This window comes from Pantherophis guttatus, chromosome 1, assembly GCF_059756535.1.
Source record: "Pantherophis guttatus breed Tessera chromosome 1, ASM5975653v1, whole genome shotgun sequence".
In the NCBI taxonomy this organism is placed as follows: domain Eukaryota; kingdom Metazoa; phylum Chordata; class Lepidosauria; order Squamata; family Colubridae; genus Pantherophis; species Pantherophis guttatus.
Genome location: NC_142063.1, coordinates 60160924 through 60176633, shown reverse-complemented (window position 1 = coordinate 60176633; position 15710 = coordinate 60160924). Strand labels below are relative to the sequence as shown.

At 36.2% G+C, this 15710-nt stretch overlaps 1 protein-coding gene across 4 annotated transcripts in view; it reads right to left on the bottom strand.

The window, feature by feature from the left end:
* The window catches only part of STRN3 (striatin 3), a 41513-nt gene that overhangs the window by 22822 nt on the left and 2981 nt on the right, over positions 1–15710 (bottom strand). For all 4 annotated transcript variants that reach the window (XM_034417971.3, XM_034417973.3, XM_034417974.3 and 1 more), the window contains exons 2-4: positions 6262–6365; positions 4871–4944; positions 115–196 (exon numbers count right to left, since the gene is read on the bottom strand). In XM_034417971.3, the coding sequence (XP_034273862.1) occupies positions 115–196; positions 4871–4944; positions 6262–6365 (260 nt within the window). The remainder of the gene's footprint in view (positions 1–114; positions 197–4870; positions 4945–6261; positions 6366–15710) is intronic.

Genomic DNA, 15710 nt, shown 5'->3' with positions numbered 1-15710 from the left:
GATTAATTGCTAATTACAGTACTAAATTCAAGCAAGCATACACAATCACATCAGAACCTATATACTTATGCTTCAATGTACAATGACCTCAACCCCAAATAATATGATACTTACTGTCTTAGCAACTGTCTGCCTTGTTTCCAAGTTAGCTGGCTATTATGAGGCACTGTAGGAACCTCTGTATCTTTGGTTTCTTCTGAAACACAATAAATAAATAAATAGACTAATTATGTGCCATCAAGACACTGTTAACTCTCAGTGATCTGAATAAAATAACAACTCTGTTATTAGACCCACCCCCTATTCAAGCAGGAGACCCTATGCCATTTAGACAAATGGCTGCCCCATTTGTTCTTAAAAGCCTCCAACGATGGAGCACCAATTTATTTTTAGCATATTATTAGATGTTTAAAAGTAAGGGAAAAGTTACAAGGTACATGTAATCTTTATAATTCCAGGTTATATATGATATTCCACTTGAATGAAAAGCTATGTTTGCTAATACATATGTTCCTCATGAACATTAACATTTCTGCAGGTTCGAATCTTACCAGGTTCAAGGTTGACTCAGCCTTCCATCCTTTCTAAGGTAGGTTAAATGAGGACCCAGTTTGTGGGGACAATAAGCTGACTTTGTATAAATATGCAAAAGTATGAAGGCTATTGCTTAACGCACTGTAAGCCGCCCTGAGTCTCCGAAGAAGGGCGGCATATAAATCAAATTAAAAAAAAAAAAACATTTATATTTACATAGGACTAAAGAATGGAATGTTCTCTTGGTAACTGATAGTAACATAAACAAGGAAAAGCATAGCCACCTGCCATCTTTAATTTCTTAAACTGTGTATCAACTTTTGATCAGTTTTCTGATTAATTTACTTAATCCACCTTTTTTTAAAAAAAAACTTGATTTTACTTTTTGTTCCATACTTTTTTATTACTGTTCTTGAGGAATAACATGAACGGCTTGTTCACAGATAATATGATAAATGGCTTATATCAAAAAATAAGAAAACTTCAACAAAAAAGGGAACTATGGAAGTGAAGAAACATAGAATGTAAAGATTGGAAGCAATCTTGGAGAACATCCAGTTCCCCTGCCAATTGTAGGAATCCACTACTACAACATTTCTTATGGCTATTTAAGCTTGGTTTAAATATTTACAATGAAGGAAACTCCAACCTCCCAATGCAACTCTTGCACTATTAATTTTTTTTTACCTTTAAGAAACATACCCTGATTTCCAACTGATTTTTTAAAAACGCATTGGTTCCTATCATGTCTTCTACAACAAGCCAAAATGTCTGCCCTATATTCTACATGACAGCTCTTCAAATACTTGAAGAGAGTCATCATATTTGTCCCACAATATTCTCTTCTCTAGACTAAATAGGGCTACTGCATCAAACCTTACTTCAAGTTTTCCTTCTAGGACATTTACAATTGTTTGCCCTCAGCTGCACATGCTTTATTGTGTCATTGTCCTTCATTAACGTGATGATAGATACAGTATTCTAAAAGTGATCTGACCAATGCAAATATCGCAAATTGCCACTGCCAATCATATCTGTTTATAGAAAGGCATATGTTGGGCTAAGAAAATATACTATCTAGAGGTCTATGGAGATTCTCAGTCATCCAGATCATGTTTGTCCCAAAGGTGCTTTCAACAGGCAACTGGGCTTTCTGGCTTTTCTTTGAAGATGTTTCACTTCAAGAGAGCTGAAGCTTCTTGGATGAGAAGCGAAAAGTCTTCAAAAAAGCCCCAGAAAGTCTAGTTGCCTCTTGAAAAAGAAACTTTGGGACATACTATCTAGCGGTACTGTAATTATAACCTTTATCACTGACTATTAAGACTTTTCTAGCTATGTGAGCAATTCATTAATCCACAAATAGACTGTTTTGGAGAAATCTTAAATGTTCTTTCCCCCCTCTGGATTGAACCATTTTGGGAACAATTCAATAATTTTCAGAAGTCTGACCTGGATGCATTTTCATGTGTTCTAGATGAAACAAGCTTATTGTAGAATATAAACAGAGCCAGAGTGATATACAGTTGCAAGAAAAAGTATGTGAACCCCTTGGGATTATTTGGAGTTTTGCATGAATTGGTCATAAAATGTGCTCTGAACTTCATCTAAGTCACAACAATAGAAAAACACAGCCAGCTTAAAATAATACTACACAAACATTAGATGTTGCCATGGTTTAACTGAACATAACATGCAAACATTCACAGTGCAGGGAGGAAAAAGTATGTGAACCTTTGGACTTAATAACTGGTTGACCCTCCTTTGGCAGCAATAACCTCAACCTAACATTTCCTGTAGTTGCAGATCAGACCTGCACAACGATCTGGAGTAATTTTGGACCACTCCTCTTCACAAAACTGTTTCAGTGTAGCAATATTCTTGGGATGTCTGGTGTGAATCGCTCTCTTAAGGTCGTGCCACAGCATTTCAATCGGGTTGAGGTCAGGACTCTGACTGGGCCACTCCAGAAGGCGTATTCTGTGCTGTTGAAGCCATTTTTTTGTTGAATTACTTGTATGCTTTGGGTCATTGTCCTGCTGCATCACCCATCCTCTGCGGAGCTTTAGTTGGCGGACAGATGGTTGTACGTTTTCTTGCAAAATGTCTTGATAAACTCTGAAATTCATTTTCCCATCAATGACAACAATCCGTCCAGGCCCCGAGGCAATAAAAAAAGCCCCAAACCATGATGCTCCCTCTGCCATGTTTTACAGTGGGGATAAGGTTTTGATGTTGGTGTGCTGTGCCTTTTTTTCTCCACCCATAGTGTTGTGTTCTTCCCAAACAACTCAATTTTGGTTTCATCTGTCCACAGTATATTTTGCCAGTAGTGCTGTGGAACATCCAGGTGCTCTTTTGCAAACTTCAAACGTGCTGCAATATTTTTTTGGGACAGCAGTGGCTTCCTCCGTGGTGTCCTCCCATGTACTCCATTCTTGTTTAATGTTTTCCTTATTGTAGATGTGTCAGTAAAAATGTTAGCATGTGCCAGAGATTTCTATAGGTCTTTAGCTGACATTCTAGGATTCTTCTTTACCTCATGAAGCATTCTGCGCTGTGCTCTTGCAGTCATTTTTACAGGACGACCACGCCTAGGGAGAGTAGCAACAGTGCTAAACTTTCTCCATTTGTAGACAGTCTGTCTTACCGTGGACACATGAACATTAAGGCTTTTGGAGATACTTTTGTAACCCTTTCGAGCTTCATGCAAGTCAACAATTATTGATCGTAGGTCTTCTGAGAGCTCTTTTCTGCGAGGCATGGTTCACATCAGACAGTGCTTCTTGAAACCAATAAACCCAAAACAGGTGTGTGTTTTTAAAGGGCAGGACAGCTGTCAGAAACACATCCAATATCATCACACTGATTGGAGTCAAGGTTGGCTCACTCCTGGCTCCAATTAGCTCTTGGAGAAGTCATTAGACTAGGGGCTCACATACTTTTTCCTCCCTGCACTGTGAATATTTACATGTTATGTTCAATTAAACCATGGCAACATCAAATGTTTGTGTAGTATTATTTTAAGCAGACTGTGTTTTTCTATTGTTGTGACTTAGATGAAGTTCAGAGCACATTTTATGACCAATTCATGCAAAACTCAATGGAGAACTCCACGTAAATCCAAGGGGTTCACATACTTTTTCTTGCAACTGTAATACTGAAATGTGGTATTTGTTTCATTTAGCTCATAAACAAAGTTTTCTCACACACTTGCTTATAAATTGGGAATATTGTGCTGTGGCATAAATCATTTGAGCTTCAGGTTTAGATGACAAATTACCCGATATTCTGCTGTAGAATTTTTCTGAGCCAAAGCAGAATCTATGCTTCCTGCAATGTTAGCAAATTGTCTATATCCTGAAGTAGAAAAGCATCCCCCAAACCACAGCACTCTTTTTTGACAGGCAATATGAGGTTATCATGTTTGGTTTCCACCAGGTATAATGACACACGTAACACCAAAACCTCTACTTTGGAGTCATTTGTCCCAAAACAGGAGTGTCAAACTGGCGCCCAAGGGCTGGATGCATCACATGCAGGCCACGCCCACCTCAGCTCTGTGAATGGGAAAAACATCGCAAAACATCATGTGACGGCAACGTGATGCAGCGAGTTGGACACCCGTGTCCTAGAACATTCTTCCAAAGCTTATAGGTTCATTCAGATGGTCTGGAGTACATTTGAACTCACTATTAATACTCTTCTTACTAACAATTACTGCCTTGTTGTTCTCTTATGCCACCTAGCAACTGTTTTATAATGGAATCATAATTGCTAACTTTAACCAAGGCAAAAAAGGCCTGTGGAATTCTGACTGTTATTTTAGGATTCTTTGTGGCTCCTTAGACAACATTTCTTGGAGGTGATTTTCAAAGGATATCCACTTATTTGAAGATTCACTTTTGTCCAAATCTTCTTCATTTCAAGATTATTTCTCTGTCAACTGGTAGAACACCAGAACTTTAGAAATGTTCTATAATTTTTCCCACACTTATGGGCTTTAACACTACTTTATGGAGATATCAAGAAACAGCATTTCTGTTCTTTTGTAAATATTTTTAACAACGCTGAAAAGTTGAAATTCTTCTGCCTTGTTAAATTATAATTTTTGGACTTAATAATAAAAATGATGTTTTAAAACCCAAAATGTCTGTCTTTTTCAGGCTAATAGTTTAATACTAAGAAAACTTGAAAAAGATCACATAACTTTTGTGAATAAAGTGAAACCCAATTTTAATCACAATACAAAACAATACTGATTGTAAAGACTTATTTTGGTATAAAAGATGGACAAAAGAATGTGAGCTAAATACAATAGTTATAAATAGATATTTACCTGATTCAAAAGTTGGCATTTTCAAGTCACCTTGATTCAATTCTGTGCCATATTTTAGTTTATGATATTTTGCCCTTAAAAGAAAAACATAAGTGAATTGACTAGTAAATAAAATTTATATTTGCATTTTCCTTACAACATTCATACAAAGATGTCTAAACATTAATCCTTGCACTCTTGTAAATTAAAATCACAAGTATGTGGACACTGCATGTTGACAGCTAGAGCTACCATCTACTTGATCTTGGCTAATTAAATCACCCTTCAGGAGACTGGCCCTATGATTAAAGGAAATGATCAATGTCACCATCACTGTCTATGGCATCCTGTCTGGTAGGGCTGTGGGGCCAGTTTTTCATAATGTTTGTTATCTTTCCTATTAAGCTTTGTCCAAAAAGTTCTTTCTTGAAGACTAGTGTGGAGGGGACAGGGTTTCAAAGAATTCAAGATGGTGATCATGATCATGCAATCAAAGTCTTCCCTTAATATGCATGTGGACATCAATGACAAAGGTTAATTGTGATTGCTAAATCATGATTTTTTAAACCTTTCCACTGCACCCAGGAGAGAAGAGGAAAGGAGAGAAGAGAAGTATATGCCAGTGAAGATTGCTCTTACGAACTGCCTTTGGTCATCGGATAGACTTGGAAATATCAAATAGTGTTTTAATTAGCAAATATCCTGTTTAATTGATTTTGTCTTCTAAATTAAAAAAAGGTAACTAGACACCAGCAATGGGTTTCAACAGTGTAGAGTTTAACATGAGGGAATAATCTCCAAATCATAGACTGCTGTATATGAATTCTTGTTAGAGCTTTCACTAATTAAAAGAAGTTCATAACAATCTTAGACCATTCACATAGTTATGCTCAAAGCCATGTATGGATATATAAAACGACATCAATACATTCTAATTGTACCTCGAAAGCAACTGACAAAGCAATAAATATTATGGTTGTAGTACTTGTACCAATTAGTAGCCTAGCTACCAAGTTTTCCATCAGCTGGAGCTTCAGAACACTTTTCAAGGGGAACTCTAATGGAGCACATTGAAATAGACAATTTGGGAAACAATCAAGGCAGGAAACCAACTGGTTCAGCCATACCTAGCACATTAAATAAGTATCAAATTCATTCTTGTCATAGCCTCCACCCTGTAATTAAGTAATAGTTAATCTGCTGTTTCAGATGGATTAGCCCTATCTTGAACAGGCTGAACCCAAATCTTGGACCAAGAGCACTTCCTACTTAACTGAATTTAGTTCCATATTACTCTTTTTCATTCAGACCAATATTCAAATTCCACAATTTTCTTCAATTATCAATGTCAAGTTAATTAATACAAAAGCATTTTATATAAACTTCTCAGTTGAGAAACATGAGATAGATACCTTTCTTGTTTTAATGCATATTCTAACATTTTTATTCTTCTTACTAAATCTTTCTTCAAGTTTTCTTGACCCTTTCTCTCGCCTTGCAAAAATGCTATCCGAGCCTGAAAATACAAAATGGTAACATAATTATCTTTCATTTGAGTTATGTTTATACAATATACCACATAACATCTTTTAATTCTATGTTCTATGCCTGCTAGAAGAATTTACAGGGATGTTATCAACAAAAAGAAAATAATCTATAGATTGTATTGCTTTGTGATAAATACAATGTTTTGTCACTCTAACTGCCCTGTTCCTAATAAATTATTATTTTGCAGTAAACTTGTTCAGAACAGCATTCAAAAACAAATATGTATTTCTAAATCATAAGTCCAGGAACAGAAATAAAGCAGGAACAATACAATCCTCACAGGAAAACGCAGGGGAACTCTCTATTCAAGAAGCTCAATAGCATTGAAATGCTTTATTCATCATTACATTACATCAGTTCTTGTTAATCCTATGACATTTAATGAACTGGAATAAGAAAGATTCCAGATACAAATAAAAGAACCACAGCTTTGCATAAATGCCATACTGTAATTACATAGAAAAAAACTTTAAAGCAGCACTCTTAGTATACTAACAGTCCCTATGGTGAAATTTCATTATTAGTTGAAGTTTTAAGGAATATGTCAATCAAAAAAATTTGCTTGATTGCTTTGGTTGAAAAGTGCAAAACATAACAGCACTTGCGGCAATACAGCATTTTCATTCCTTCACCTCTAATATCCCACAAAAAATATCTCATGAAATCTGGAGATTGGTTGTTCATGTGGTTTGAGTAGTCTGGAAACAAATATTTTCTTACTTAGGCATTCAGTATAAATTCAGCTAAACAATGTAATGAAATTGATATTACATAAGAACTATAGATTTCAAAACAACAGCACACAGGAGCAGGAATATTTTCTTTTATTTATTTTCTTTTATTTTAGCATTCAGGTTCCCAGATGTCTTATTTCTTTTAATCACTATAAACAGTAAAAGAAGGTGACTTCTAAAATTATGCTACAGTATTGGACTTTCACTTGTGTAACTAAAAATTTCCTCAATCCTCTTCTTATTGTCCCTATATATATTTCAGAATCTTCCACAGGGACCCCAAGCTTTCTGAAGGACATAGCAGAAGTATTTACAAGAGAATATGAAAAAGAAAAAAATAGTTTTCCACCAATTTAACTCTAGTATTCAATTTACATATTTTTTAATTTATTGTATCAGATTCTGACCCATTTTTTTAGATTATATAAATGAGGCTTCCTCTCCCTTTGTTATTCCCACAGCAGCATGCAATATAGGTTAGGCTAAGAGAGAATGCTTAGTCCAAAGTCATGCAGTAGTTTCTATGGTCCAGCAAGAGCTAGAATCTGGGCCTCTCCAGTCTAGGTCTAGCTGTTATCTATACTTATCTAGCTTAAGAGCAGAACAAAAATACCAGCAAAATCCACAGATCTCTTCCCTTTAAAATTTACATTGATATTTGAGAAATAATGGTGAAAAAAGTCATTGTGGAAATATACACTGAACTGCAAAAGAAAAGTGCAATGAGGCAGAACTTACTTATTTCTTTCTGTATTTACAATTCAAAAAACATATTACAATCAAAATACTAAAACATTTTAAATCAATAAAAATAACAGAAACCATTAAATAATATTAAAACTTAATACTATTAAGAATAAAAGCTTAGTACTATTGAGCCTGAAGCAAAAGCTCCCGGTCAATCTTCTTAAGCACACCCACAATAATCAGGCCCCTTGAGCCATGACCTTCTTCCTGCTAGGCCCCTACTGTGATCCCAGACAGACTCCTTACCAGCAATATCCATTTGTTCTCTTAAATTGAAGGGAAACAGCTGAAAATATATTTTCTTTTCCATACAATTGCCCCTTCTCTCTTTTCAAGGAAGGTTGAAATTATTCCAGTTAAGTTGGCATCAGTAACTAAATCATGATTTTCAAATTAGTTTTATTGGAATAAAAGAGAGTATGCTTCAATATTAAAAACTAACCTCATAAATTGAAAAATAAGTCTGATAGAGAATTTAATTCATTTGGAAACCAAATTTGGAATTATAGATTATAATTACTGTATCTGAAATGTCTTTTAAAATAAAAATGATTTTTATATACTTAAATTATTAGATACTGCTTGATTCATTAAATAATACTAGACTTTTTTTAGAGAAACTTTTATACAGAAAACTTTTATTAAGTGTTCATTTTGCTAGATGATTCTTTTGCTAGATGATCTGGCTGTCTTTGTTAAGTACCGAATACTGGCTTTATTTCAACAATGGTTTTGAAATATTAAATTGATATATCACTTTTATACGCAGCACTAATGTTACTTTAAAAATCCCACTTCTATAGAGCTTGATAATCTTTGGTTTATAGTTTTTGCTCTTTCATATTGTTATGTTTTTAAACATCTATTTAAAAAGAAAAAAGGTCTTTAACAATATTACTTAATGTCTGTATGTGGGAAGATTGTACATATGTGTATGAGGAGAATGTTGAAAATCTATGTTGTACAAGTGTCCATCTGACTGGTGCAAGAAGCATATTGCAGTGTTGAAGAAAGACTGTGTATGTGAGTAGGACTGTAAAAGGATATATGTAAATATATATATGAGAGCTTCTGTGTGCATGAGTATATGTTTTACATCTCTATCATAAGATGTACATAATAAGTTTTGTACCATAGTGAATTGTGGGACAGTGAGTCAGCCATTAAGTGCAAGGACCAGCCATTTTTTTTCAGCTGTTGTAATTTAATTAAACAAATGGTTGTTAGTCAAGGACTACTCATAAGGAAGTGTTTATATGAAAATGGCAACAAATTTGAACATTTAATGTAATTTATATCATAAAGTATCTATAGTGCCTAGCTTTTAGTACACCATGTATATGAAATCATGTTAGTATTCTTATTAATCACAATTAATTTCAGTGTGAGATCATTATATTTAAAATGAAATTATTTAGTTCTGACATTCAAATTAACATGTATTTCATCAGTTTAATTAAAAACACATTTTAAAATAAACATACTCAATAAGGACATCAAGAAGTTATTGAATGATCTAGAGTACTTTTGAGGAGATTTTCCTTTTTCCAACAATCCTTATTCCCTTAATTAGGGATATGGATCATGAGTTCAATAAACACTAGAGGGTGCTGCAGCACAATCTTGAGTATTTATTAAATATTTTGAAATATTTACAATAAGATATCGTGTCAAAGCTCTATAATTATGTATACATGAATGTGTAAATATTAAAAATTGTGATGTTTATGAACTTCTTAATGAATACCCATGAAACATTATATACTAGTATATTGTACTTCATTTATTTTGTTATTGTATGAAAATTGTGGTTTTTGTTATCTCTGCAATTATTTTATTACTTCCCATTTTAATTGAACCTTTTTTCTGCATTTAATCTTATCATAGCTTGTAAAAAAAGACCCAAACCCTCTGAATTTTTGTGCATCTTGAAGCTTTAATACTGCATCTATGCCTAAAGACAGTATATAATATATCCAACCCAAATCCTATGCATGCCTTCCTTCTTGTACCCCCACCTATTAATCCCACTTTATCACAAGATAAAATCAATCATATAGATTGCCCCTTCTGCAATAAATTTATCCACGCAATGCATTTATATATCATCACCATCATTTTAGCCATTGTCTATTCACTGCAGGATGAAGGCCTCTTCTACATGTTTCCAACTAATACAGTCCTGAGCTTTCTTTTGCCAATTCGGCCTGCATTTGTGTGTGTGTGTGTGTGTGTGTGTGTGTGTGTGTGTGTGTGTGTGTGTAATATGTGTGAGTGTGTGTGTATCTGCACCCCCCCAAAAAAACCTTTCATATCTGTTTGTAACCTTTAATTAAGTGAAATGGAGCATTATGGGACAGTCTACTGCTCTGTCAAGGAAGGACTGGGGGGGGGGTGCAACACAGGCATGATGCAGATCAATCAGGGTGTAGATGGGTGCCCAAGACGTGCAGCAAGGATTATGGAGGGTGTATAACAGTGCATCACAGGTTGGGTAGCATGTGGAAGGGTGTGGGTCATGGAAGGGGTATACAGCTACAGTGGGAGCTATAGGGGCTATGCAAGGTGTTACACAGGTCAGGGAGGGTGAGCAGGGTTGTGTGAGTGATTGCAGAGGGACTGGGGAGGGTGCACCAGTAGGATACTTACTTAAGCAACTTGCAAGCTTCCCTCCCAGCTTCTCTATTGATATTCTCCCTGAAAGCTTCCCACAAAGTCAGTGGGAAAGCAGCAGAAAGTTCCCACTCCCACTGCTTTTTTGCCTGTCTTTCATCATTCTGTTGATCTGTTTAGCTATATAAAAATTTCTAGAATTTTAGCTATATAAAAATAGTGAAGCAATTGAATGATGACTCAATGGGTCATGAGTTGTCTAGTTGGGTTGGTAAGAGATGACAATACCTTGATGGCACGTAATCAATCAATCAATCAATTACAGTACCATTTCTTAAATACTTGAACTAGACTAACTGAAGGAAAACAAAATGTTCTGGGGAAAAAAAGCTCTATCTGCACATTCTCAATGTAAACATCATGTAGCACATTCTGATTTCTCAGACTACTCATCTGCATAAGTGCCTCTAGAACCTTTCCCCAACCTTTCCAGCTTGGTGACCCTGCCTGGCGGGAGGAAGGGCATGTGAGTGGCATGCACACAGCTTGATTTGTGTGAGTGGCGGGCACATGCGCCCACCACTCATGCAAATGGAGCTTCACAAGCGAACAGCAGATGCTTGCACTCACACACAAAACTCAACTCGCGCGAGTGGCAAGCACATGAGTAGAGGGCACTTGAGCAGAGGGTGCTTGTGCTTGCATGTGAAGCTCCACTCACCCTGCCCATCTCTCCCAAGGCCCAGTTTTGAACAGGCCACAGCCCGGGCGTTGTGGACTCCTGCTCTAGGAGACAAAATAAAAACATACAATAACTTTATAAACCAGTAACTTCATGATAAAATGGAAATCTCCAAAAATCAGTGACTGAGTACATGCAGCTGGAAAGAGAGGAGGCAGCTCATACCATGATTTAGAATATGAGGCTAATAGACTAATAACACTATTCAAAGAAAAATGGATTCACACTACTATTCATTGGAATAAGTCACCTATTATTATATATTTTTTTCTTTTTAACAGTCAGCTAAAGGCCATGGTTAAAAAGCTATTTACTATAACCAAAAATAATGAATATTGCCCACATATAACAGATGCAAATGTAGGCAGTCATAATATAATTTACACAGTGTTTTCATATACTGTAGCATCTAAGCCAGTGGTTCTCAACCTTCCTAAGGCCACGACCCTTTAATACAGTTCCTCATGGTGTGGTGACCCCCAACCATAAAATTGTTCCTAAGACCATTGAAAATATGTGTTTTCTGATGGTCTTAGGCGACCCCTGTGAAAGGGTCGTTCGACCCCCAAATGGGTCCTGACCCACAGGTTGAGAACCACTGATCTAAGCACTAATCCTTCTATTATAGAAAATGATGAAATTAAACACGAAGCTTGTATGTCCCATTTTGGTGAATCAATAGTGGATTATTCATATTGAACAATATGAAATTAGCTTTCAGTTATTGTCAAATGAGGTTAATTCATCACCAACAAAATGGTCAAAGAATATTTAATAAGCATTGTTATTGAAGATGAATCAGCAGATAGTATTTGTATTTTTAATAGTATTGGAGATGAAATAGGTTTGGCCTTATCCTATTAAACTGAACCCCAAGACTAATCATTAAACATCCTGAATACACGCACACACACACACAAAATAAATTCTTGGCTAAATTTCCAATACAGGTATTCCTTGACTTACGACCACAATTGAGCCCAAAATTTTGATCACATGACCATGGGTTGCTGCAACAGTCATAAGTGTGAAAAATGGTCAAAAGTCACATTTTTCAGTGTCATTGTAACTTTGAATGGTCACTAAATGAACTGTTGCAAGTCGAGGACTACCTGTATACTGACTCTATTAGGAATTAGGAACTTTTTGGACATGGGAAGTGATAGAAAGAAGAGAAATCTACAACTGATTTCCAGCAATGGGTTGTTTATATATTGTTTATCAATCTTTAAACTGCAAAGTTTCAAAGGATTTTCTTCCCTTTTGGGGAAAGAGGAGTATGCTTATTTGTTTTGAAGTTCATCCTTTAATACTGTTGTATGAATCTATCTATATCTTTTAATTAGTTTTGATACTTCATAAAAATAGAACGTATATAAAAACTGTTTTCAAAAATGGCAACTGGAATTTCCATTCTTTTTTCTGTCAACATTTGAATCTTTAGCTCAAAAATAACAAAAAACAGATCAGTCCCTTTCACGTTAGGAGTTCAACAACTTCAATACTCCATTCCTGAAATATCACTATGAGCTTTTCCTGGTATCAGTAAACCAGGCGGAACATATGCTAGATCTAATCTTATGCAATGGAAGTCTCCACCTTGTTAATTAATCAGTTTGAGAAAAGTTCCTCTTCCAAATAGGGAGGTTGGGTGCTCCTTCCTGTTTTGTGGCTGTGCATGTTCACTATTAAATTTTGAATGAAATGGATTGATAAGACTTTTCTCCTTAAACTAAGACATTATGAAATTCTTAGTTCAAAACAACTGAAGGCATCAGATTCTTTACCTTCACATTATATCATGTAACAATGGCTGCTGGGAAGCATTGACTTGAAACTCTAATTCTATCTTTCACAATATACCACAGAAAATACATAAATTATAATATTCTTATTATTTGATGACTTAATCTGCAGGTAGTCCTTGACTTACTATGGAAACTGGGATTGGAATTTCCATTGCTAAGTAATGTAGTTGTAAAGCATGATATAACATGACTGCATCACTTAGTGATGGTAATCACAGGACTCTTAGTTGCCATTGTTAACCAAATCCCACCTGCCATTAGGCAAAGACCCACCTCAAACATCAGTTTTTCCATTGCCTCCCCTTCAACTCCGCCCAACCACCTATTCTCCCCCAACCTCTGCCCTTTTTGATGCCCTTCACCCTGCCTTGTGGAGCAACTCCAGAACTGTGCGGTTGTTTGTAGTTCAAAGGCTTCCTGGAATGCCACAGCTCTGGGATTGCAAGATGCCCCTGAGACACAATCCAGCATGATGCCAGAGGTTTTTTTTGTTTTTGTTTTTAATTTGATTTATATGCCGCCCTTCTCCGGAGACTCAGGGCGGCTTACAATGTGCTAAGCAATAGCCTTCATCCTTTTGTATATTTATACAAAGTCAGCTTATTGCCCCCACAACTGGGTCCTCAATTTACCTACCTTAGAAAGGATGGAAGGATGAGTCAACCTTGAGCCTGGCGAGATTCGAACGTGCAGTAATTGCAGGCAGCTGGTCTTAATAACAGGGTGCTTTAGACCACTGTACTACCAAGGCACTGTACTACCAGAGTTGCCCCACCTCAGCCCAATAGCACTGCATGAAGGCACAGCGCAGCAATGTAATGCCATGGCTTCCCCAGCCCAGCAGAATGAAGAAAAGCTGTAGCCACTCCACTCCAGCCCAACAGTGCAAAACCCCAGTCACCCCTGCCCAACAGTGCAAAGCCCCAACCTTTCCAGGAAGCCCTAGCCATCTCAGCTCAGCAGTGCGGTACAAAGATGCAGCCAGACCAACAATTCTCACTACCCCTCACTCCATAGCCATGCTACCCTGTGCTGCCCTGCCTCAGTTGACCTTGGTCATGTTCTTGATTTTTCTGCTGACAAGGCATGCCTACCCTGGCTCTTTTTGAGGGAGCTGTTGCCCATGTGATGCCTTTTTTCAGAGGTCTCACGATGAAACCGCCAAATGCACATTTGAGGGAAAGTCCTCCTGTGGCCATCAGTTGCCTTGCAAAGGGCCAGGACGATCAACCTGGTCAACAGTAGTAGCAAAAACATGGCTAGGATGGTGGGACAGGAGGTTCAAAAAGATAGAGATGGGGCACAGAGGGTGGGAGGAGTTGGAAGCATACCCACAGTTTTAAGTGTGGGCAGGGTGCCAAGCACCAAAATGTTGATTGAATGATCGCATGGATGCTGCAACAGTCATAAGGTGCTGCTATACCTTTGAACAATCATTGAAGGAATTGCCATAACTCAAGAAGTACCAGTTTTTAAATTTGAATTAGATCTGTTACAATTAAAGTATATGATATCACTTCTGATATCTGACTGACCTTAAGTAATTGAACTAAAATTTTAAAGCAGTAAGGCAGCCTCACATTGTTCTAACATAATTTATATTACCACAGGCATTCTGTACCATAAGAGATTTTATTCCATCCTACAACAAATTCTGTCAAGCAAGCAAAATCTTTATGAATGCTGACAATTCTTTAAGACTGTGCTTATTATAATAATGACAATGTTGAAATGACTTTTAGTGCTATTACTTGTAGCTATTATATTGTGCTATTACTAGTCTGGTAAACCACATATAATACAACAGTCTTCACATGCAAAATGAATCTGGAAGAGGAAAAAATCCTTAAAGAAGTGAAAACTATTCAACCAAACCAATATTTGGTTAAATAAAAGATTATTATATAGTAAAGTAAGACCTTATCGTTTGCTTGTAAAATATGTCTACATCAAAATCAAATCTGGAGGCTATAACAAATTAAAGAAAGCAAGATGACAAAAGCTACATCTTGCTGTTATAAGAAGTTTGGACTGGAAGCAGGCTTGTCTTGTAATATTAATGGTAAGAATGGACTTAATCCTAACCCACTGATTACATCTGCTTGGGAAAGTATGGCTTGGACAAGGTGCATTCCAGTAGTAATATGTTCTGCTAGGTCAAAAAATTTTGCCAAGAGCCTAGCAAAAACAACTGATTACGAGACAGTACCACCAGCATTACAGCAAGCAGGGCACTAATATTTTAGACCTTCAGCTGTATCAGTTGACAAAAAATTAAAATTGCCATTAAAATTAAGGTACCATAATTTTTTTTACAATTGCAACTAATCAGCAACAAATTTGGGGCTGGGGGCAACTCATGTTTTCACCATATTATATCACTGAAACTCACAGAATTGTTCAGCCCTCTTGCATGCAAACTAACATTAAATGGCACGGGTGATTAATATAGTATCTAGAAGAGATTGATCTAGTATTCCATTTACAACAACCCCAACTCACTAGAACTGAAAATTCTATTTCTAGTTTTTAAATGTTTAGGCCTGATAGCTGACAAAGAAAAGAAACAAGTTATTTCATTTGTGGAATTTGATCCAATTTACCTCGCATAAAAAAGTTTTATATTACTTAATACTTTTTATAAGTTAAAAAAGTTTATCTTTGATCTA